The 22,811-nt window shown below is 40.0% G+C and overlaps 2 protein-coding genes across 4 annotated transcripts; one reads left to right on the top strand and one right to left on the bottom strand.

Annotated features, from left to right (window-relative positions):
- Positions 1-528: 528 nt before the first annotated feature.
- Positions 529-20,960, bottom strand: wipf2a (WAS/WASL interacting protein family, member 2a). Of its 3 annotated transcripts, none has more exons than XM_008418736.3 (8): positions 20,692-20,960; positions 12,003-12,142; positions 10,988-11,120; positions 9,915-10,055; positions 8,674-9,348; positions 7,282-7,521; positions 3,960-4,061; positions 529-2,935 (listed from the first exon to the last, which is right to left on the bottom strand). In XM_008418736.3, the coding sequence occupies exons 2-8, from the start codon at positions 12,057-12,059 to the stop codon at positions 2,892-2,894; spliced, it is 1,392 nt and encodes a 463-aa protein (XP_008416958.2). In that variant the 5' UTR covers positions 12,060-12,142; positions 20,692-20,960; the 3' UTR covers positions 529-2,891. The 3 variants fall into 3 exon arrangements, with proteins under 3 accessions (XP_008416958.2, XP_008416949.2, XP_008416940.2); XM_008418727.2 differs by lacking the exon at positions 20,692-20,960 and adding an exon at positions 18,053-18,197; XM_008418718.3 differs by lacking the exon at positions 20,692-20,960 and adding an exon at positions 17,686-18,193.
- mrpl21 (mitochondrial ribosomal protein L21) lies at positions 19,080-19,852 on the top strand. Its single transcript, XM_008418748.3, has one exon. It carries the CDS (start codon positions 19,140-19,142, stop codon positions 19,728-19,730), a length of 591 nt encoding a protein of 196 aa, XP_008416970.1. The 5' UTR covers positions 19,080-19,139; the 3' UTR covers positions 19,731-19,852.
- Positions 20,961-22,811: the final 1,851 nt, after the last annotated feature.

Raw genomic sequence — 22,811 nt, 5'->3', positions numbered from 1 at the left:
CAGCATATGGCACCAATGCATTAATTAATATGCTTCCTCCACTTCTTCTGGGTAACTCAGATCTGAACCTTCAGTCACATAAAGATGGTTACAAAGTCAGCCTTCCATCACTTGAACATTTCCAGGATTAAATTACTAATATCCTACTAAGATCAGATATTTAATCAAACTGATTACTGCAAGTATCATAGGTTTCCCTACAAAGTCTTAAAACGTTAACAGTTGTATGTTATCAGTTAATATTTTATCAGTTAAATCAGTTTTTATTTAAACAGTGCCAAATAACATGAATATAAAAATATATTAAATATTTACTTTTAAGAAGTATTCATCAAATGCAGAGTAAGTGTTACTTCAATTTGTTAATAGGTGGTAGGTAGGCGCTTTGACGGCATTCATGAATCTGCAGTAATTTCCATTTAGTCGGCAATTTTCTTCAGAGAGCAAAAATTTCCAAATATTTTTTTCCTCGTATGTTACAGAAACTTTAAAATCAAGCAAAAACACCACGAGACAATGAAGCCGATACCCTTTGTCCCCTAATAGGAATGTATTTTATTGAATTTATTTCAGATGAAGAAAAAAAAAAAAGATTAAAAACGAATATTCACCACTTGGTTCCTGTTTTTCAGAGTGAGCAACGTGAAAACATCATGACGGATCACTCATGCGTCAGAGGTGAGTTTACATCCAGTAAAGAAAGTGCAGGTTCAATAACATCACCGCCGTCGATCACTCGTCTATTTATTACCTCATGGATCTTTAGGAATTATACAAAAAATAAAAACAACCGGCTGGTGAAAAACTGACATGCATCGGAGCATCATTCACCCCAACGACCGAACGTTCAGAGAGGCTCCAGGTAGTCAGACTGGAGCTCACTCACCGCTGGAGATCCTTTCCTATATCACAAAAACGTATTACGTCACAAAAATAGATCAGTAATTAGGATCATCATTCTTTAGTGTAAATATACAATATTTATTGCATTTTCAAATACACTCGTTTCCTATTTTGTTTCTGGCCGTCACCTGAAAAGACAAAATAAATTGTAAAAGCCACAAAGTACCAAAGAGAAGTGAAGTCAGCCTGGCGTAAGGCAAAGAGCAGCAAGAAACGTTGCTTCTGTGAGAAATCATCAACAAAACCTCAACCTCCTCCTCCATTTCATCAATTAATCTATGAGAGCGATTAGCGTTTCAAAGTGAAGTTTAGCAGGTCGTAAAAAAGTAAAATATAGCACTGATTTAAACAGTTTTCTGGCACTTAGTGTTCAACGTGTTATTAGCTGCTACCATTTACAACTACAAACTGTTCCTTGCATAGAAAATAAAATCATAATGTCTCTGTGGAAAAAGAAAAGAATGAATAGCTTTTAGGTTTACCTCCTAAAAGATTTCTGATATATATATATATGACTATTTCCTGTAAACTCCACCAACAAACTAGGAAAATCTGCAGATAAGGGGATTTTTCACCAAACCGGTTTCAGTTCTGATTCTAGCTCTAAAAGTAAATATTTTAAAACTGTAACTTAATAAAAAGCAATGCTTCATTGCCCATAAGGAGGTAAATTAGCACTGGAGATACATCTGATGCCTCAGGCTCGTCAGATTTACCGCCGCCAGTCACTGAACTTATAAATGCACTGCAAAAAAGGAATATTTTACCAAGTATTTCTGGTCTAGTTTCTAGTGCAAATATCTTAGCACACTTGAAATAAGACAAAACTGAACTTACAAGTGACTTTTCAGCAAGAAAAGTGTTGACTTATTTCAAGTATACCAAGATATTTGCACTAGAAATAAAAAAAATACTTGGTAAGATTTAGTTTTTTTGCAGTGCTGTTGGGTCTGGTGTTTATAAATAAATAAATTCTGTTGGTAGCTCAGGCAGAAAAAAAAAGATAAAATCACTGGGATTGGTGTCGATAAAGTGCCTCAGATATTGTACAGTTGGAGCCGGTTCTCTGTGGAAAAACAAACTGGATTGTAATAGAACCAGTAAAGAACTGGAACTGCTTTGGTGGAAAACCCCAATAAATCCTCTAACCTGGTTCGGGTTCATGCTCGACTAAACAGTGACGATCCGGTCACTGTAACGTCACTGAACAAGCTTATAACGTTACACAGACGGTACTGAATAAGAAATATTTTATCTCTAAAGTGCATAAATCAGCATCATGCACAGTGTTGGTTTTAGCGGTTAAGGTGAAGTGCAAAACTCGCCTGAAGATGGAAAAAAGAACATTCAGAAAGAAGGAAAAGTGGAAAAAAGGAATGCATTCCATCTCCAAATGTAAAAAGTTGACAGCATCAAGATGTAAAAATCTATTCTACATACGGAGCAAAAATAACGTGACTCAGAGCTTTTGGCACGCAGAAAAAATTAAAATAAAAAAAATTGGCTGCAAAGGAACACCGTTACCTGGCAACGGGAACGGCGATTAACCAAAAAACTAAACAACAACCCCACATCTGTGGGCAAAGAGCTTCTCAGAAACATTTAACAACATAGCTTCCGTTTATAAAGTTGATTTTTTTTCCCCCCCAAAAAAACATAATAATGACACCCAAAAAAAAAAAAGAAAACAAAAAAGCCAAGTTAAGAATTGAGAAAAATCATTATAGTCATCATATTAAAAGAATAATTCAGAGTTTTGGTCCTGATATGTCGTGTCGCGTCCCATCGTTGGAGGAGGTGGAGCTGAGCAGAGTCGGTGGTTTTGTTCTCTCATGCGGTGTCAAAACTTTACGCCGTTTGTGTCGCGGTGCGTCCGGCTGGCTTAGCGTCGTTTCGTGTGTAGTGTGTCCAAGATTCGAGTGTCTCTCCACCGCCCCCTGCTGGCTCATTATGTCCTCTGACAGTTCAAGTCCTGAGTGGAAACTGGTTCACCTCCCCACAGGTGGCGCTGGAGGAGCTCCTCTCATCATTCCTGGGCACAGAGAAACAGAAACGACCATTACCCATCCATCCATCCATCCATCCATCCATCCATCCATCCACCGACCGACTTCCCCGTTGATGGGCTAGTTATCTTAGCAACACAGATGACACAGTTCTATAATACGACGGCTGCGTTTTCATTGCAAATATGAGAAAATTTGTTTATATTCTCATAATGTAGAAAAAAAAATCCACAACTGCAGTGATTTTATTGAGAAAAATTTTTTTTTAATGACGTGTGGATAAGCTTGTTCACTCTATAAGTTGTTAAAAGTCAAATTTTATGGCTAATACAAATGCAGCTAAAGTCACTCTGAACCTATCCAAGCAATGAACAAACGCTTGAAACAAATCGATGTGTAGGGGTGCCAAAACTTTCTCCAGCTGAACAGAAACAAAACTGAAGTTATTATCTTTGGACCACAAGAGGAACGATCCAGAGTCAACTCCAAGCTTTAAGTGATTACAGGTAGAAACCAGCGATCAGGCCCGAAAGCTGGTGACAGACTCAAACCTGAACCTTCAGAGCCACTTAGAGACGGTTACAAAGTCAGACTTCTATCACCCAAAGAACAACTCCAGGATTATACAAATAAAACGGGAAGAGAAAAAGCACAACATATCAATAATTGCATAGTTCAACCCAAAGGAACGTGCAACTGAGTAGGATAATAAAATATATAATATAATACTAGATTTAATGAAAGGAATTTTAATTACTTTATTATTATTTATTTCAGGATTAGGTCTGGCTGCACAATCCTCGTATCAGATCTTAGTAGGGATTTGTTTTCTAAAAGAAAATGTTTTTATGTTTTCTCTCCACCAGCAGGGGGCACCATCTCCATTTTGGGTCAAAAGCTCTTAACTTCTGATTAATGCAGTTCCTGTTTTGTGTCCGTCAATCTTTACCTTTTGAGTTTCAGTGCTTTTTATTTATTTACCAGCTCTTTTTGCTGCTGCTGCACTATAAATGTTAAACTGTAATAGCCGAACTGTGGGTGCAGACGTACCCTTGTCAGATTTGCTGGGGTAAGTCCTGTTGGAGGGCCTGAACTCCTCAGGAGGTGGAAGATCTTCAATGGGGTGGAAGTTGAACTTTGACTCAAAATCATCTGAGGGAAGAAAAAAAATATGTTAAAGGAGAATTAGATCGTCAGGCTGGTGATTAGATCGTCAGGCTGGTGATTAGATCGTCAGGCTGGTGATTAGATCGTCAGGCTGGTGATTAGATCGTCAGCCTGGTGATTAGATCGTCAGCCTGGTGATTAGATCGTCAGCCTGGTGATTAGATCGTCAGGCTGGTGATTAGATCGTCAGCCTGGTGATTAGATCGTCAGCCTGGTGATTAGATCGTCAGCCTGGTGATTAGATCGTCAGCCTGGTGATTAGATCGTCAGGTTGGTGATTAGATCGTCAGGTTGGTGATTAGATCGTCAGGCTGGTGATTAGATCGTCAGGCTGGTGATTAGATCGTCAGGCTGGTGATTAGATCGTCAGCCTGATTAGGATGATGATTAGATTGCTGCAACGGATTCTTCCATTGTTGCAAACAATAAAGGAGGAAAACAAATGAATGACTGTTCAGTTCACTTTACAGAAAGTCTACTGTGTTTACTTAAAAAGTCCGGTTCGTTTGAAGAGGCGTGAACACAGAATCAAACTTTGCAAAGTGAACCCTGGTCCGCCTAAAAACCCAAGGTCTGGGTTCAGTTGAAGTGAACTCTGGTGTGGTTTGAATGCATATATGAATGCCAAGCGAACTGGAGACCGCTTCAAAACCAGGAAGTGGAATACAAAGCAGGGCATTGTGGGTAAATGCAACCAAAATAAATGTGAGAGTTTAACGTTAGGGGGAGAAACGGCTCTTTGTCTTTTACAAAAGATCTAAAGAGAAATCCTACAACCATTAAAATCTGATGCTGCTCCATTTTTGTTTGCATTCTGTGTAGAAGAAAGTTGTGCTCAGTGTCTTCATCAGAGGTTTTTGTGTCGTTTCCTTCAGCAATTCTTGGTGCAGCGCCCCCACATGAGAGGAGGGGTAAAGAGGTTTTTCAAAGGGTCTGCATTGTTTGACAGTGCAGTGTGAAAGCAAACCACAGCAGCTGAGAATGTAACAAATATTGCAACTTTAGTGCCAAATTGAGGCTACCAGACTATCAGGTGTGAAAACAACCCAAGTTTCAGTAAGTATTTAGAGTTTTCTGTCCTTTAAGTGAGCTGGTCTCTGCTGCATGCTGCTCTTAAAGGGAAGTGTTTAATTCAGATCAACTCCTTATAAGTGTGTGAACACATGTTAGTACTCTAAGAACCGTCGCTGTACTCCTGATTTGTGCGAACAGCAGGAAACCAAAGCCTTGTTTGCATAGCTGAAGGAGGACATTTGACTATCCACGAATGTTCACCGCTGACAGCTTCAACACATCGAGATCACAAACAAAACAGTTCACCAGCAGAATAACTGGTTCCATTTAGAAGGCTCGCATGGACCAGTAACAGCGAGTAATGAGATGATAATAAATCAAGCTCTGAATCTGGAACAAGAACCAACTGTTCTCCGATTTTATTTTTTTTTTAAGGTTTTGTTGGCTCCAGTGGCCTTTAATTGAAAGTAGTTTGACAGGAAAGAGGGTAATGAGAGAGGGGGAAGACATGCAGCAAATGTCGCCAGGCCAGGAATCGAAGCTGCGACCATTGTCACGAGGACCAAGGGCTCGATATGTGGGTTGTGCTTTGCCCCTGTACCACCACAGCACCCTGATTCAGAGCTTTAAAACTGATCTCAAAGATACTACAGCAAACTACAGAGAATAAAAGTCTGCATGCTGCCGTCTTATAGTGAGTTTATAAAAACTTTACCAGGAAAAACAATGTTAGTTCAGCACTAATGTGAAGTTTAGTTCAATTCAAAAAGGGAAATTAAATGTTGTTGGAACTCAAACTATCAAAGTTTATTGAAAGAGTTGCTGCAGATACTGACTGCTACAGGAGATCTATCAGTACAGTCTAGGGGTTACACCGATTAGTCGACTAATCGATTCTTTTCTCTGCAATTACTTTTTTCTGGGCCAGTCGACTCGCAATCAAATGACAAAACAGATTTTTCCAAGGAAATGAAAGAAGGTGGACTAGGTGAGTTCGTCAGAAAGCTCAAATTGTATAAAAATGTAAATAATTTAACAAAGAGAAACTGTAAATTACAGCATTGGCAGCTTTACGCTCTTATAAAAATATGGTTTTACTACATCTGGAAACTAAGCCCAAGCTTCATCCTGAGGGTCAGATAGAGGCGATCTCGGCCGCCGTCTGCATGTCGGTTCAGAGAGCCGCTGCTGAGTCAGCAGAGCTTCCTGCTGCGCATCGGGCGGAAAAGCAGCAGGTGGTTTCGTTGAATTCAACTGTAACCAAACGGGATCCGTTCATAATACGTTTGGTTTGTGATGTTCCAAAAGCGCCATTGTGGTCAGTGTGATAATTTGACTCCTATACGAGTAGCTATCCAGAGATCATCAGTATCAGCCGGTGTTTGGAAAAAAAAAAAGTCAGACCCGACTTTGTGCAACGAACATTTCTCTGCTGCTCACGAAGAATGATTTATTTATTGCTCTTTTAATTCTGCATAATAGACTTAGTAAAAGCGGGAGAAGGGGAGGTGTCAATATTTGCAGTAAAAATAGCTGATAAAGCCTCCAAGTAGTTGTGAAGGGGTTTTGCGCTTACGTCACTATGACGTCACCACGACGTTTATTTGTTATAGTTGTTTTTATACAGCAGTAAGAGTCGTAGCAAAGACGGGTCAGAGTCTGTTTGGTGAAACGCTTGGAAGCACAGCTGGTCAGTATGTGAACCAAAACATGCATTAAAAGACACCAACAGGTCCAGTGTCTATTTTTTATTCAGTGCAAACAATTTAATTAGGACAAAATAATCAAAGTCCAAAAACTTTATATTTATTTTAATTGCATCGTTTATGTTCTTTTTAATTATTTTTTAAGATTTTATCATTGGTGGTTAGGTATTGTTAAAAATCTCTTACAATAAGACATCATTACTTAGTCATATTTTCAACTTTCTGTCAACTTTAAAAAAATTTTAATTCAAAAACACAATGGGCCGTTGGATGACCGTCCTAGCGACTCTTAGCTAGTTTTCTGGGTGAAACCTTGGTTATGAAATACTTAAATCATGATGCAGCCATGTTTTGTTTCTACATGTCATTTTATAAAGGACATAACATGCTTATGTTACTTTACCCATTACATAATACTTACTAAATGAGCAAAGTAGATTAAATTAAGGTAATAATTTGTGCCAGTAGGTGGCGTTTGTACTCACCCATGATGGATTTGGAGGGGGGACCCGTGGAGTGGCCGTTCCTGAAAGGTGGAGGAGGAGGAGGAGGTCCAGCCGGGGTCCGGGAGGATGAGGAAGACAAGATGGGCGATGGCGAGGGGGGCGGCGGGGGTTTCACCCGGCCGTGTTGTTCTGAAACTCCAGTACTATGGCCGCGGTACGGGGGCGGCGGAGGAGCGTCTCTTCCACCATTACGAGAATTGGAAGGAGGCAACTGAGGGGCTGAGGTGAAAACACAAATGTAACTTTTAGAAAGGAGCTGATTAAACTCCAACAAGTTCATAGTTTAGCTTAAAAACATGTTGCTATATAATAAAATGCAATAATCCAGAAACATTTCGGAAAAGACAATAAACAAATCAGAAGATTGGTTGCTTAGCAACATGCGTAGCCTAGCAACATGTGAGGTTTAGATAACAGTTGAGAGACCACACACACACACGTTTTACTTTAAAAATCAAAGCCTTTGTAAGTAATTTTCAGGTAGTTTTCCTTTTCAAAGCAGTCTGAACGCCCCAATTCAGATCTTTTCACCCACTTCCAGAGATATTAGAAAAAGTACATCCGAACTTTTCCCCCTCCCAATCATATCTACCTCAACAAAAGTAAAAAAAATAAAATAAAAAATAAATCTGTTTCTGTCTTCTGCTCTCCTGTCAGAGAGATTAGACCAATTAACTTAAATGATTGACTTGACTGCCCATTTGCATGTTTATGCTTCTTTTAACAGTGATAGCAAAGACGGGCTAAAGAGACGATTTGGTAAAACGGATGGAAGCGCAGTTGGTCAGTATGTAAAAAAATAAACAAAAGTTCACTGTTCACTGTAAAAACTGCCTGTTTTCCATGCCAACAAGAAACAGGTCACAGATTTAGGATTAAAAAAATCTGAACACTTAAATTAGGACGAAACAACTAAAGTGCAAAAATTTTATAATAATTTTAATTGCTTTGTTTTTTAATGTTGACCTTATTTAAGACTCTATAGTTGTTGTTCAGGTATCGTTAATCTCTTCCAACAACACATAACCTCAGAGTCGTAGTCAACCTTCCTGTCAACATTAAACATTTCCTTAAGGTTTGTTGGCTCTAGAGGCCTTTACTTCAGTTGTCAGACAGGAAGACGGGTTATGAGAGCGAAGGAAGACATGCAGCAAAGGTCATCAGGCCGGGACTTGACCCTGTGACAGGAACGTCGAGGACTAAGGCCTCCATGCTTCGGTCGCACTTTTCCCCTGCGCCTCAACTTTAAACACTTTTTAACTCTAAAACACCAGGCGCCGGTGGATGACTGCACTAGCGCCTCTTAGCCAGTTTTCTGGGAACCTTTGTGCACCCGGAGTAAATATATTTGACTTGTTGAGAAGTTGCTACCTGTTTTGCGTGGTGGTTCTCTGGCTGGCGGTGGCGGTCTGCTGACCTGCTGGGAGGAAGAAGGCGGCACCATTGGCGGCGGCGGGGCGTGGTTACGACCTTGGCCGCCGCCGCCTCCTCCTCCTCCTCCTCCTGACGTTTGTTTTTTGCGTAGCGAGTTTTTTCTCTGAGGAAGCTCTGGAGCCCCGCCGCCGTCTACCTGCGACGGCCCGTTGGCGGTGCCGCTCGGCCGGTAGGGCGGAGGAGGCGGTGGCATCGACGAGCCGCCGCTTGGCGGTTTGCTGGAGGAATGATTCGACTTGACGTTGCTGCTTGAGGAAGAGGAGGAGGAGGAAGAGCCTCGGCTGGGTGTTGGAGGAAGAACTTTGTCTCTATTGTAGGACGGACCTTTCTGGTTCGGGGTGGGAGGAGCGTTGCCACGGCTACCTTTGCTGAAGGGGGGAGGAGGAGGAGGAGCAGAGGTGCTGTGCTTCATCCCGCCGCTGGAAGAACTGTTGCCGGCGGGGCGGCTGATGTCCGGCAGCGAGGGGCGGTGGGACCGCTGGTGGTCCGATGAAGACGGCTTGTTGGCCGGGGTGGGCGAGGTGGAGCGACCGCTGGGGGGGCGAGGAGCTGCGGGTCGTGACCCCGGGGGTCGAAGGGCAGATCTGCCGACTGAACCAAAAGCTGGACCATCTGGATTAGAGAGATTAGAGTTCGACTTCATGAAATGGAGCTTTACACGAGATACCGACAGAGATGCAGAGGTTTGATACGGCACAGAAAAATCACCAAGTATTCAGATCAGTTTCACTTTATTTTGGTAAATGATCACCAAGAATCTTTAGTCCAGTTCATCAATATTTCAGTACCCTTGAAATAAGACAAAACTAACTTAAAGGTACTTTTCAGTAAAACATAGGAGCTTTTTTTAAACTCAGTGATTTATTTATATTGATGAAGCTACTAATTCTATTGGGATTATTATTTTACTTCCTGCTATAAGTGAAATAATCTGCCAGTGAAAAGTTACTAGTCATTTTGTCCAGAGATGTATCAAACTCTATAATCCATCAGATTATTAGTAAATTACAGATTCTCATACATAAATCAGCTCTGAAAGTGTTAATTAAAAACAGCTTTTTTAGTTTAAAGTTGTAACAGAGCATGAAGACATTCAATGTGATCTTCAGCTTTAATTTACACAGATTATCTGGGAAAACTCCGCAGCCTGCATAGGAAACATCAGAAATGGATTTTACCTCCAACTGGACGTAATTTTGGAACGCCTCCTTGGAAAAGCGCTCCCATTCCAACCGGGCCTCCACCTCCAAAACCTCCTCCGCCTCCTCCACCTCCTCCGCCACCTCCACCTCCTCCTCCTCCGCCTCCTCCTCCAGGTTCTGGTAAAAAGATGCAGTAAAAACACATTAAAGCTATTATTAAAGTATTTCTATGAATATAAAACTCTATGATGAATATTTACAGGTGAACAAAAACATTTGCAGTCAGTGTTTCCATGCATTTTGGGTGATGAGGTCATGAGTGGACGGCGTCAGATCAGGAATGTAAGGATGCATTCAGATCCGAATTAGCCAGCCACATTTGTTTATTAGTATTCTGTTTGCATATCCAGGAAGCTTTATTGCCGGGAAGACTGCAGTGGAGGGCTTGTTTGGCCAAATGTGGAGTGAAGGGACCTTTAAAATGCACATTTCTCCTCATGTATCGAACATAAAGTGCTCCACTCTTAAGCTGCTTTGGTTCTGGACCGATTGTGGAAACTCCACATGGGTTTGTCGTTTCAGGAATCGCCACAGGTTTATGACAGAACCATTTTGTGAAAGAGACGTTTGACACCTTCCACCCGAATCAGATAATTATCTTTAAATCCTGTGAGATCAAATTTTATTTGATTCAGGTATGTAGGATCAGGAATCCATTTTACGCTACATTCACATACAAATGAAAACCCAAATCCGGCTTTTTCAAAGCAGTCTGAACGACCCAGTTCAGATCCATTTTGAACAGAGAATGTAGCTGAACAGAAAGAAAAACCAGGGCACTTGGCTACATTTACTTTTTCAGGGTTAACATCTTATTTAGTAGAACTTATTAAAGTAGTCCAGGCAGCTAAATTAGTTGTTTTTTTTTAGGGTAAAAAATAACAGATGACAGGATGGCATAAGCTAAATGCTAATTTCCACACAGAACAGATCACAACTGATCAGTCAGCAAGCATGCAGAGACATTTAAACATCTTTGGTAAATAGGTAACTGGAGTCTAAAGGGGTCTACCAGTCAGACAAAAGGATGCAGCTTCAGTGCTACTCACTGTCCAGTACTGGAGCGCTGCGGTCACTGACTTCAGTGACCTTCTTCAGCTTGGCTCCTTTGCAGATGTCCGACAGCAGGGCTCCACGGCCTTTCGTCTCAGACGAACTCAGCTTCGGAGGAGTAGTGTTGGCCTGGGGAACATGTTAAAGGGGGACTTATAATGCAAAATTCACATTTTACATCATTTTAAACTTTCATTTGGGTCTCCACTGCTTCTAAAAACAACCCAGCTGGTCTCTGGCAATACGTTCACATCTATTGGCGTCTGGAAAACTCGTCAAAAACCTCCTGACTGTTCAGTCACATTTGACGAGAGCAGCGCTGTTACCTAGCAATCCAAGCTGAGCTCCAGCACGTTTGGTCAGCTGGTTTTACTTTGCAGCACTGTACAATGGCTGCTGGAAAAGACGACTGTTTTGTTGTAGACTTACCATCCAGAAACTGCTTGCTGCATTCTTGTTGGTTGTGCAGGAGGCTCTACTTTTCAAAGATGCGTTGTTGTATAATTTAGCATTTGTTTGCAGCCATTTTCACAAGCGAGTGTAAACATTAAGTTAGCTCCAGAAGTAGCTTATTTGAATTTAATGTGACACAACACCTTAACATATCTGAAAATAGGCAGAACTGACCAGACTGCAATCTTATTATCCGAGAATGATTTTGTGCAAAAAAGCAATAAACGTGTTCAAGGAAGCATAATAGGCCAGCTTTAACAGTTAGAATATCATATTTCTGTTTCCTTCATTATTTCCTCGAGCAGAAAGTCTGTCGACGAGACCTGAATTGGTACAAATGGGCAACTTAATCTTGTTTTTGTTTTTTTAGACTACAAAACATATCAGATTTCCTTTTTCTCTGCCTGTTAAGAAACTAAACCAAGCGCATTTCTGAAAAACATTCTTTTAATGATTGACTGTAAGTGTGTTGTCGTAGCAGAACCAGCCATAAATTCACTTTGATTGCAAGCTAGCAGTAAAAGAGAAAAATTATATGTGCTAGTTCCAGTCACTCACCTGATTAAAGGTTGGGGGAGGTGGGGGTCCAGGTGGAGGAGGAGGAGGAATCGGCATCCTGTCCCGCTACTGGCAACTCTCTCTGGGGGTCAAAGGCCAATGGAGTTACTGTCTTCTGAATGACGGCATACACCGACTCTCTGGGAAACAAAAAAATACATGTTTAAACTTACAAAGTTAAAGTTTAAACAATTATTCAATCCTGAAGCTGGAAACCTGTCAAGCACAGGTTTTCCAATGCCTAACAGAATTTATAATCAGCCAATCACATCGCAGTAACTCAATGCGCTTAGCTGTCCAGGCGTGGTGAAGACATCATCTTGAAGTTTAAAGCGGGGGAAAAAAATGTACTGGTTGATAAATTTGCTAATTGTGGAGAAACAATGGACCATTACAGAAAATCCGTTTATCTGTCATCATCAGTAGTCATGCTAACTAGCCTTAGCATTCGTAACATGCTATGCTAGCAGCAGCGTAGCAGAGCAATATGGAGGGAGGAGAGAGTGATTGACAGCACTGAGAACCGCCTCCTGGCTCTGATTGGTTGTTTCTAGATGGCAGAGGAACTCAGTTTTCTCAGACTATCTGTTTCGTACCGTCACGACGTGGTGATACTTTCAACAAAGGTGTAAAGAAATGTTGATAAAAGTTACTTTAAATAACTGAGCGTAGCATTTTAGAAGCCAATTATGTTCTGGGGTTTACATGCAATCATCTAAAGGTTACAACAGGTGATCACAATAATAAAATAAAACAGATCATAAGTAGAAGGGGCTAAAAAGTTTTTCTGATGTCAAAAGTCAGACATGAATGAACAGATATTCAAGAGCAGTCTAAAGAAGTTATGCTGTAAACAATTACAAAAGTCCAAACTAACAATCAGAATAGAGGAAAAATGGATTTAAAGGGGCGGCATCACATATTTTCCAGGCAAGCCGTCCTTGCAGTTGCATAAAACTGCGTCCATTTGTTTACATTTGATTGTAAACAAATAGAGTGGATAACTCAGGAACAACTGCACCACTGTTTACTTTCCTGTTAATGTTACTCTGCACCCTGCATTCCCTTATTTTATTTCATCCAATTCAAAGTTCATTCAAAGTAAAACAACATGGCTTGTTTGCACCTGCAAGTTTGCTCACAACATGTTTACCTGTGTGCAGGTATTGCAACACGTCACTGAACCAACACTGTAACCGGAGAGCAGCTAAGATGGCAGAAATGTGACAAATATATCAGTTCTCTGGAAGAAACACTCCCATTTTTCCTGAAGAAGAAACAAGTTTACACTCACGCCAAACTTCAAGCAATATTCTGAAAACTATCAAAATAATGTTGAATAGTTAAAAAAAAACAGATAATGTTCTCTGCAAAATGTTATATGCTTAGCATAAATATCAAGCTCACAATGCAACCAATAAAAATGCATTTCTTAATCAAAATGTAACAATTTATTTGTTCCTGTTAGTTTATATTTGTGCCGCAGAAAAAAGATTATCTGTAGTCGCATCATACACATTATTTTTATTTTCTTAAAAATAAAAGTAAAAATAAAGAAAATGTGGAAATTTCTGATATTAATCTCAATAAATCTGAGTTCCAGAAAATGTTAAACTTTTCAAACTCAGGGATATTTCTTTTCTAGGACATTACTGAGATTTATCGCAAAATTTCTGAAATTCTTCCAGAAAATTTTTCACTTTTCAAACTCATTAATTTCCACAATTTTCTAGAAAATTTCAATAATTTTTTGGCAGAAGTGTCCTTTTTTATTTCCCATCTGCAGTGGCCCTCATCCACCATCATACATAAACATTCCCAGTGGTACCAATGCTAAGCTAAGCCAGTTTAACTTGTACTCCTTCGTTATCTTCTGGAAACTGAATGTGTTTTGACGAGTCGAATCACTTCCTGCTGCCCTTCTTTCACATTTTCCAGTGATGAACGACCGTCATTCCTACCACCAGGATAATAAAGCGTCTCTGTGATGGACTTCAAAGCATTTTCACTCCTGCTTTTCATACCACAAAAATAACGTCATGATTCTCGTCCCACCAGCTTTACTTTCCATACAAAACACACGAGAGACAGACGTGAAGCAGAGTCTAGGCAACCGTGTCGCCATGGAGGCGGAAATTTATAAAAACCACAAAATTAGATTGTGGGTCATTACATAAACAAAGATGAGTAAAAAAAATTTTGCATTCAAATTTCTCAATGATTAGCAAATGAAGACACAGGAAATGATCAGCCATGTTGTATTATTTGGAAGATCAAGGCCAAACACATGCAAAATAATTATTATAAATCCATATTATGTGGATTGTTTTAGTCTCAGCTTTACGGGAGAGGATTATGGCCTCTTCCGAAAAATCTGACTTTAATCTAGAAATTCTGATTTTAAAAAAGTCATAATTCAGACAGAGATTAACACCAGAGTTCATAGACTGAAGTCAGAATTTAGGAACTCTTAAGTCAAAGGGAAAAATATATATAATTATGATAAAAAGAGTCAGAACTGAGATATTAATTCAGGATTATTACTTTAATCTCAGAACTATTGGGGAAAACGTAATTCTGAGAAACAGAACTCAGAGATTAAAGTAAGAAAAACTAGCAAAAATTTATAAAAACTAACTAAATTAGTCAAAAATAAAAATAAAATTAAATAAAAATCCCAAAACTCTTCTAACCCTGTCATGGTGATTTAGATGCCACATGCTACTTTAAATATGAACATTCAGACGCGATGAAAGTATCTAGCAGAGTGATGGTGCAACGTGTCTGAGGTCACTGGATCTCCCCAAACCAGTTTAGGCCTTAAACTGGTTCATGCCTGCAGCGCTGGTCCCTCCCTCACCCTGACGGCGCGTGGCTGTGGGGTTTCTCCAAGAAACGCTGCAGGAATCTCACCAGTCAAGTCCAGTCGGTGAGGTGGTGTAAACGGAAAGGCACAGCAGCAGGAACGTCGGGGTCAGGGATGATGGGGGCATTTTACAAACCAATTTACTCAGAGCTGTGAAAGCACTGGATTAAGTGGATTAAGATTAATCCCTTTGATCATCTCACATGAAAAGCATCTGAGGTTTGAGTCTGGCTTCAGACTTTTGACGCACAGCATACGTTAATTATGTTAAACTTAATGTGCGGCATATCTTTCACACCTCAGTAAAGACCTGATTAGAGCTGAAAACAATCAGATTAATCGTGAACGACTGATTATTAAAATCATTGTAAACTAATTTAGTATACAAACTTGGCCTTTGCTGGAAAAACTAAAATATTCAGAGCAATAATTAAGTCAAAATTGTACAAAAATATTTTTTAAATGCTCATTATTTAAAAAAGGAACTGAATGGTTTATTTTAGTGATGCAGAATATATCGGCATCGGTCAGTATTAGTCATTTTTAACATATTTGTGTCGATCTGGTAAATAAAACCAGGCCAATATTAACAACAAATATTTGTTTTCATTTGTTTTTGGTAATTTCCTTTCTCAATTTGTTTAAACGGTAAAAAAATATAAATATAATATTGGTAAATATAACAGCAGTATTAAAATCGGATATCAGTTTTCATATCGGTGAATCCCTAGTTGATTTGCATCTTTTTTAAACAATATTATAATCTTTTTATAATATTGAAGAAAGAAAAAGTAAAGTGGGTAAGCGAAAAATCTGTAGAATGTGCTTATTAAAATAATTGGTAATCCTCAGAAAAATATATTGTTTATTGTCGTAACAATAGCTACTCATCCTCTTTATGATGAGTCCACATAATAAAAAAGCATTTATTACAAAAACAGTTACACACACTTAACATAATATTAGAAAATAGCATATTACTAAAATAGTAGTTAGTTGCCCTAGACAGCCCTAGACTTGAATACATGTCGTTTCTGAAGATGTTTTTAATGCTGTACGAAAAAAAAATCCTAGATTTAGTTTATTTTTTTCCAAATGTTTGAATTTTAAATAGTTCAGATGATGGCATTGAATGCAGCTCTATCACTACAGCTATATTATAACACCGCCGAGGTGTTATAATATAGTTTTGCTCCTTCAGTGACTGTACAGCAATTGAATTGTATTATATTTATCTGTATTTAATACTATTTGAGAAATAGCATCAATAATCTATATATTTGGGTTGAAGCAAGTGTGTTGGATTCGTTAAGCGCCTAATGAATCTAATTAGCATCATACCTAAATTTACACTAATGGAGTGTTTGAACTTATAATGTACAAATTATTTAACATGTTTGACTGTGAAAACATCAGCAAAAACTTTTTTTTTTACAACTGGATATAAATTTAGGTTTTACGTGGTTGGAAAAAGGTAAGTATATATATTTATTTTACTTTAGAGCAGCACTATAACATTTTTACTCAAGTAAACATAAAAAGTAGTTGTTCACAAAATTACTCAAGAGTAAAAATATTCTGTTGAAACGGTACTGAAGTATCAAGTAGCTGATCAAAACATTTAATATTCTAAAATGCCAGACAGACAAAAAAATGGCTATGTGCAAATAATTACAAAATAACCCATTTTAAGCAGAAGAAACACTTCTGCAGGTATTTCAGGTATTCTTTTTTCAAGATAAAGCTTATAAATTAACACTTACAGTAGGTACTCGTATACAAATATGAGCAGGGTAAAAGTACATTGAGTAATAAAGTGTATAACTTACATTATTTAGGTGTCATAAGACAGAAAACAAAATCAGAACAATAAAGAGATCTCACTTAGTCATAAACTGGTCTTTTTAATTAAAACAAGTTTGATCTTCATCTAGTGAAGTTAATAGCAGAGTATCCAGAAATTTCACTGGAACACCAGTGAAATTTACTCAACTAAATGTAACCGATTACACGCAACTAGTTACTACCAACCTCTGAAATTCAGCTTTAGAGGAGGAAGTAGGATGCTTCTGTGGTCAAGGAAATAAACTGAGCTACAGTGTAAAAGAACTGTTTATTCAGGCCAAAACTAGACTGATTCCCCATATTCAATATTAACATAATATAATAAAGGGCTCACATTAACCATTTCACTAATTTAAGGATTAACAATAACAGAGGTAAAAACTAAAAGTGACTCAAAGTAGTTTCTTAAATTAAATGACTGCTTCTAAATAAAAAATATGTCAGTTAAACTGATTTAACATCAATCCACCATTTAACATTTATAATCAACACAGGAGATCATTTTAGAGAGCTGTTCATATACAACAAGTCACCGGATACAAAAGTAAAACACATACATGACTGTGGGGCAGTTACGACTTCAACGCCACAGGTAAGACCTTTCGATGTAGTTGTTAATCACTTTTTGAAAATTATTCTCATTTTACTTATTGGGTTTTATTCATAAATGGCTCGACAAGAAGAATGGAGGTTAATTTTCCAGGACCAGGAATCGAACCAGGGACAGCTGCCTCGAGGACTGATCCACCTGATTCCAAACAATGACGTATTTTATATGTGAAGCTTTTAGCGTATGTAACCTGCTGACTATGGTTTCCAGAATTAAAAAACACCGAGTTCCGGGCAAGCAGAAACGTGTAATCTGTGACAGAAACTTTAGTCAGGCCGAGACAGGTTGCATAGCCGCTCCCAGACATGGCAACAACATACCTGGCCGAAACTCAGGAGGACTGAAGCCAAACATTTACTCACCGGAGCTTCGGTACTCTCGTTTGCCCAAACAACATGAATGGAAAGTGCTGGCGTGGCAGTCTCTTGTTGAAGCAGTATGGCAAAAATAAACAAACAAAAAAAGAAACAGCTCGAGGGAGGCTGCTAGCAGGTCGCAGTAGTGTGGCTTAACGCCGCCGAAGAAATTCACAGGTTAGCCGGGGCTAACGTTAGCGACTAGCTGTTAGCACAGAGCTGTTTACTTCAAAGCTGTCAGTGTCAACCCGGTTCGGCTACCTACAGTCACTGCCCGAGTAGGACACCTCTGCGTGTTGCCATATAAAACAAACTACTGGGCCTCTTTTCAACGTTTCTGGTTGTCACGGCAGACTTTACCCGCACTACTGACCTACAAGCAGAGCCATAGTGTCCGCTGCTGTCGGTCCCTTCCTTCCCAGAAACCAGGAAGTGGGATGAACTGCGCAAAATGGAGGCCTTTCAGCGCAACCAGTGCCTTTAAAAAGAGAATTACGACACTCTTTGAACTGGCCTTCACAGGGTCACGTTGTTCATCTTTTCTACAACACTGAGCTAATTATGAAATTAAAAAATTTAATGTATTAAGATAATTATTATTAAACATAACATTTAATTTCCCTTTGGGTTTAATAAGGTATTTCTGAATTATTCCCCTTTCAATTGATTTTTTTATTCTATTTTCATTAAAATCCCCCAAACTAATGCTAAATGGTTTTATTTATAATAAATATGCTAACTCTTCTGGCTGTAAGATTCATACTTGTAAATTTTATATTCACAAAGTTGGGTAGTAAATATAATTTACTCAATTATATTTACTTGAGTAAATTTGAGAAAAAACATACTTTTAGGAGTATTTTTCGATGTTGCACAATTGAAGTATTACTACTCTTACTTGAGTAAAATTTCTGGATTCTCTACCCAATGTGAGTAACTTCACTGAATGAAGAATGGACATGTTTAACCAAAAATTCACCAGACAGACACACGCCTGCAGTTTTTGTTAAACTTTTGTATGTTTTTTTTCTAAGAAACAGATTTTTTTTTTTTTGGGGGGGGGGGGGGGGGGGGGGGGATTGCAGATTTTTTTGTTACTTAAATTAATGATTGTCATTTTGGTTCTTAAAATATCAAAATTTCTACTTAACTTTATATTTTGGTCCATCTGATTATGCAATTTCTAAATGTTAAATACTTGATAATTTGATTAGTTACTCAGTACTTGAATATATATATTTTTTTTACCAAATACTTTCCTGGATGACTACTTTTTACTTTGACTTGAGTAAAAATATGTTGAAATAGTGCTACTCTTTTATCAGTATAAATAAATTCCCTCTGATTATTGTTCGGTCCATGCTCCAGTCCGGTAGGTGGCGGTAGTGCACCTTACGTTGTTTGCCTTATTCCATAATATAAAAGAAGAAAAAATAAACAAGAAGAAGAAGACAACGATAATGGCGGCGGTTAGCCGAGGGTTTGCTGCCCTGTGGAGGACAAACAGTGTGCGAGTACCGTTACACCCTCTCCTGTCCCTCTGTGCCGCTCGAACACAAAGCTCTGTAAGCGGCGACCTGCTGCCCCGGACCTCCCTGTCCAGCCCTCCGTGGTCGGAGCAAACTAGCTTCGTGTCAGCGGAGGAGGAGCGGAGCCGACACGCCGCCGTGGTGAGCACCGTGAACGACCGGATCGAGAGGCAGGACTTCGGCCGACTGTTTGCCGTGGTGCACTTCGCAGCTCGCCAGTGGAAGGTCACCAACGAGGACTTGATCCTGGTGGAGAACCACATCGAAGCGGAGTGCGGAGACCGGATCTACTTGGAGAAAGTGCTGCTGGTCGGGGCGGAGGACTTCACTCTGGTCGGTAGGCCTCTGCTCGGGAAGGAGCTGGTCAGGGTCAAAGCCACCGTGATTGAAAAGACCGAATCCTGTCCCAAAATGCACATGGTGTTCTGGAAAAGACACCGGTTCCAGAAGAAGAGGACCATCGTGCAGCCGCAGACTGTCCTGAGAATCAACAGTATCGAGCTGCACCCGCGGCTGTCTTGATTCAGACTGTTGACTTATGAGGGAATCTGGTTTCGGACGTGCTGTATCTCAGAGACAGTTCAGTTAAAACTTCATCAATGCAGAAAATGTATAAAATATTAAAAAGTTGTACTTTCAGAAAACTGTGTCGTGTCTGGATCTGTATTCCTGCTGTAAGTAAAGTTGAAAACGTATTTTTATTGGAGTCCGGATAAAGTTGTCATTGCATTCCTACCCTTTTCTATTCTGCTCTACTCAAATCTGGCTTACAGCACAGGCTGGGCTTTCTGCCATTTACTTTAGATTTTTTTTCTCGAAAAAATTTCAACCTGAACAATCAGCTAACAGAAGTTGTGAACATGACGGCGTTGTCCTGCGCTGTCTGTAGTTTTGGCAATAACAGCAGAGAACGTGAACGAAGCCGTTCAGTCCGTGTTGGACAAGCTTCTAGCTTGCAGACACGTGACCCAGATGACACGCGAAATTCAGATGGGGGTCAGGAAGTGGCTTTTTTTCTCGTCCTTGATTCTTTGAGACAGAATACTTAACAGTACAAAAGCATAAAAGGTGGTATAATGTCCTACAGGGGATTACAAACAGACAATTTATCACCATATATATTAAAGATAAAGTGCAAGTTTTAATTGGTTTTAGTATTGGTGGAATTTCTAAGTTTTGATATATTGATCTAATTTTCAAAAATTAAAACTAACGGTTTTTAATTAGTGTAACAGCATTTGTGAATATGCTTAGAAACCGATACATACCTGAATTCAAACCACAGCGTTTCCTCTTACACCAGAGCGCCCTTAAAAATGTACGGAATGCTAACCAGTCTTTTCTATACATGCTAGGCTACATGATGGTGCAGCATTGTCTCCATGGTTACCAAGTAAGTACACATACCTTCTCCATAAAGCAATATTTGGTATCTTTCTAATCATACTTATTTATAAAGTATATTAACTTTAGTTTCCCTTACCTTGTAAAAATGTTAGCTGTACCGTTACACCCTGTAATCGGAAATCCGTGATTACGAGGGCTGACAGACATGATTGACGGCTGCTATCCATTGCTGCCGTATCTTCCCTCAAATAAAATAAAGTTTGGTTTACATCCTTGGCAGGTCGTTGCACGGTCGGCTATACAAACAATGACCATTTTTAAGGTGAAATCAACTAAATAAAGGCTATATTTGGCAACCAAATGTCTGTTTTTAGACTTGTTGTTTTGAGATGTCATGGCGGAGTAGCCGAAGTTCTAGAGAGCGTGACGTCACGTGCAAAGGGTCAATAGTTTGATTCATGCAGAACTGATCTGATCGTTTCCATAGCAGCAACCTGAAGCTAGACCTTGCCCCAGAACTACAGTGAGCTCATAGAAGAGGTCACAGATGGCCTCATGTACACTGTAGACCAAAGATTAATAAATTAATATTCATTATTATTATATTTAGTAGTTAACCATTATAATTAATAACTACTATTACTACCATAGTATTAATAATATGACTAATATTACTGTTAATATTATAATTTTAATAATAAATATTAATATTGTGGCGGATACAATGTATATATTGTGGTGGATACAATGTATATATTTCACACCAGAATGTATGCTTTTATTTTGAAGGAGAGAAGGTGAGGTGTGAAGTGACCAACGGTTGTGGTTCATTCCTTTTTTGGTTTTTTGTTGGAAGACATTGAGAATTAAACAAGACTCAAATCTTTTTCGTCTTTTTCTGCTGACTTCCACATTGGTGACCCCGAACATCTGCAAACATCTGGACATGTTTTTTAACGAAATCTCACCAGATGCTGCCGCCGCTTCTCCGCCAGCTGTGGTTTCGGACCCAGTTTCTTGCCAGGCGGCCGTTGCTCCAACCGCCGCTTCTGTTTTTGCTGCCGTTATCAAGCTCCCAGAGTTCTGGCAACACGATCCAGAACCATGGTTCCAACATGTGGAAGCCCAGTTCCATCTCCGTGGGATAACCACAGATGAGACCAAGTACTTCCATGTAGTTGCTGCGTTGGATTCCGTTTCAACGCGCCGTCTGATGGGTCTGCTGAGGAACCCACCAACCGCTAACAAATACGGCGCTCTCAAGGAGAATCTGCTTCGGCTCTACCAACTGCCAGACGCGGAGCGGGCCGATCGCTTGCTCTCTCTGAATGGCTTGGGGGATCGCAAACCCTCCGAGCTGATGGAGAACATGCTGGCATTACTTGGCTCGGGAGATGTTTCTTTCCTTTTTACACATCTGTTTCTGCGCCAGCTCCCCCCACCTGTTCGCACCGCGCTGGCCAGCTCCCCGCTGATCCGGACCAAGGATTATCGCTCCCTGGCTGAAGAAGCGGACCGGATTTTGTTGGCTTCCAGGCACTACAGTGTGAATGCACTTCTACCAGTTGTGACACATGGAGAGTCGGAGCCTTTTGATGCCGTGGCTGCGGTGACAGAGCGACGGAAGGACGACGTTCTCTGTTTCTACCATCGCCGGTTCCGAGTGAAGGCGAAGCGCTGCATTCCTCCGTGTTCGTTCGTGCGTCAGGGAAACGACAGAGTCGGCGCTCGCTAGCAGCTGTGTGTGCCGGCAGCTCGGACAAGCTGCTTTTCATCATGGATGAGGTCTCGGGACGGCGTTTCCTGGTGGACTCGGGTGCACAGCGGAGCATCATGCCAGTTTCGGCAGCGGACGTTTTGTGCAAAAGTAACGGACCGCCACTGGACGCGGCTAACGGCACCCCGATTCGCACTTTTGGCTCGAGGTTGGTGACTGTGTGTTTCAACGGACGTCAGTTTCAGTGGGACTTTGTGATAGCTTCTGTGTCTTTACCTATTTTGGGTGCAGATTTTTTGTGTGCTTTTAGGTTATTGGTGTATGTTGCTAATAGATGATTAATAGATGCTGTGTCTTTTGATACATACCCCTGTAAACTTGGCGGTCCCAGCCAACGACCCCTCGCCAACATGCTTGCCACAGGTGATGAGTATCAGCGTCTGTTAGCAGAGTTCCCATCTTTAACGGTTCCCACATTTTCTGCTACCGTGGCTAAGCATGGAGTGGAGCATTGTATAACTACAGTCGGTCCACCGGTT

This window comes from Poecilia reticulata, chromosome 1 (assembly GCF_904066995.2).
Source record: "Poecilia reticulata chromosome 1, P_reticulata-male-v2, whole genome shotgun sequence".
NCBI classification, from domain to species: Eukaryota; Metazoa; Chordata; class Actinopteri; order Cyprinodontiformes; family Poeciliidae; genus Poecilia; species Poecilia reticulata.
This window is presented reverse-complemented; position numbering and strand designations above follow the sequence as displayed.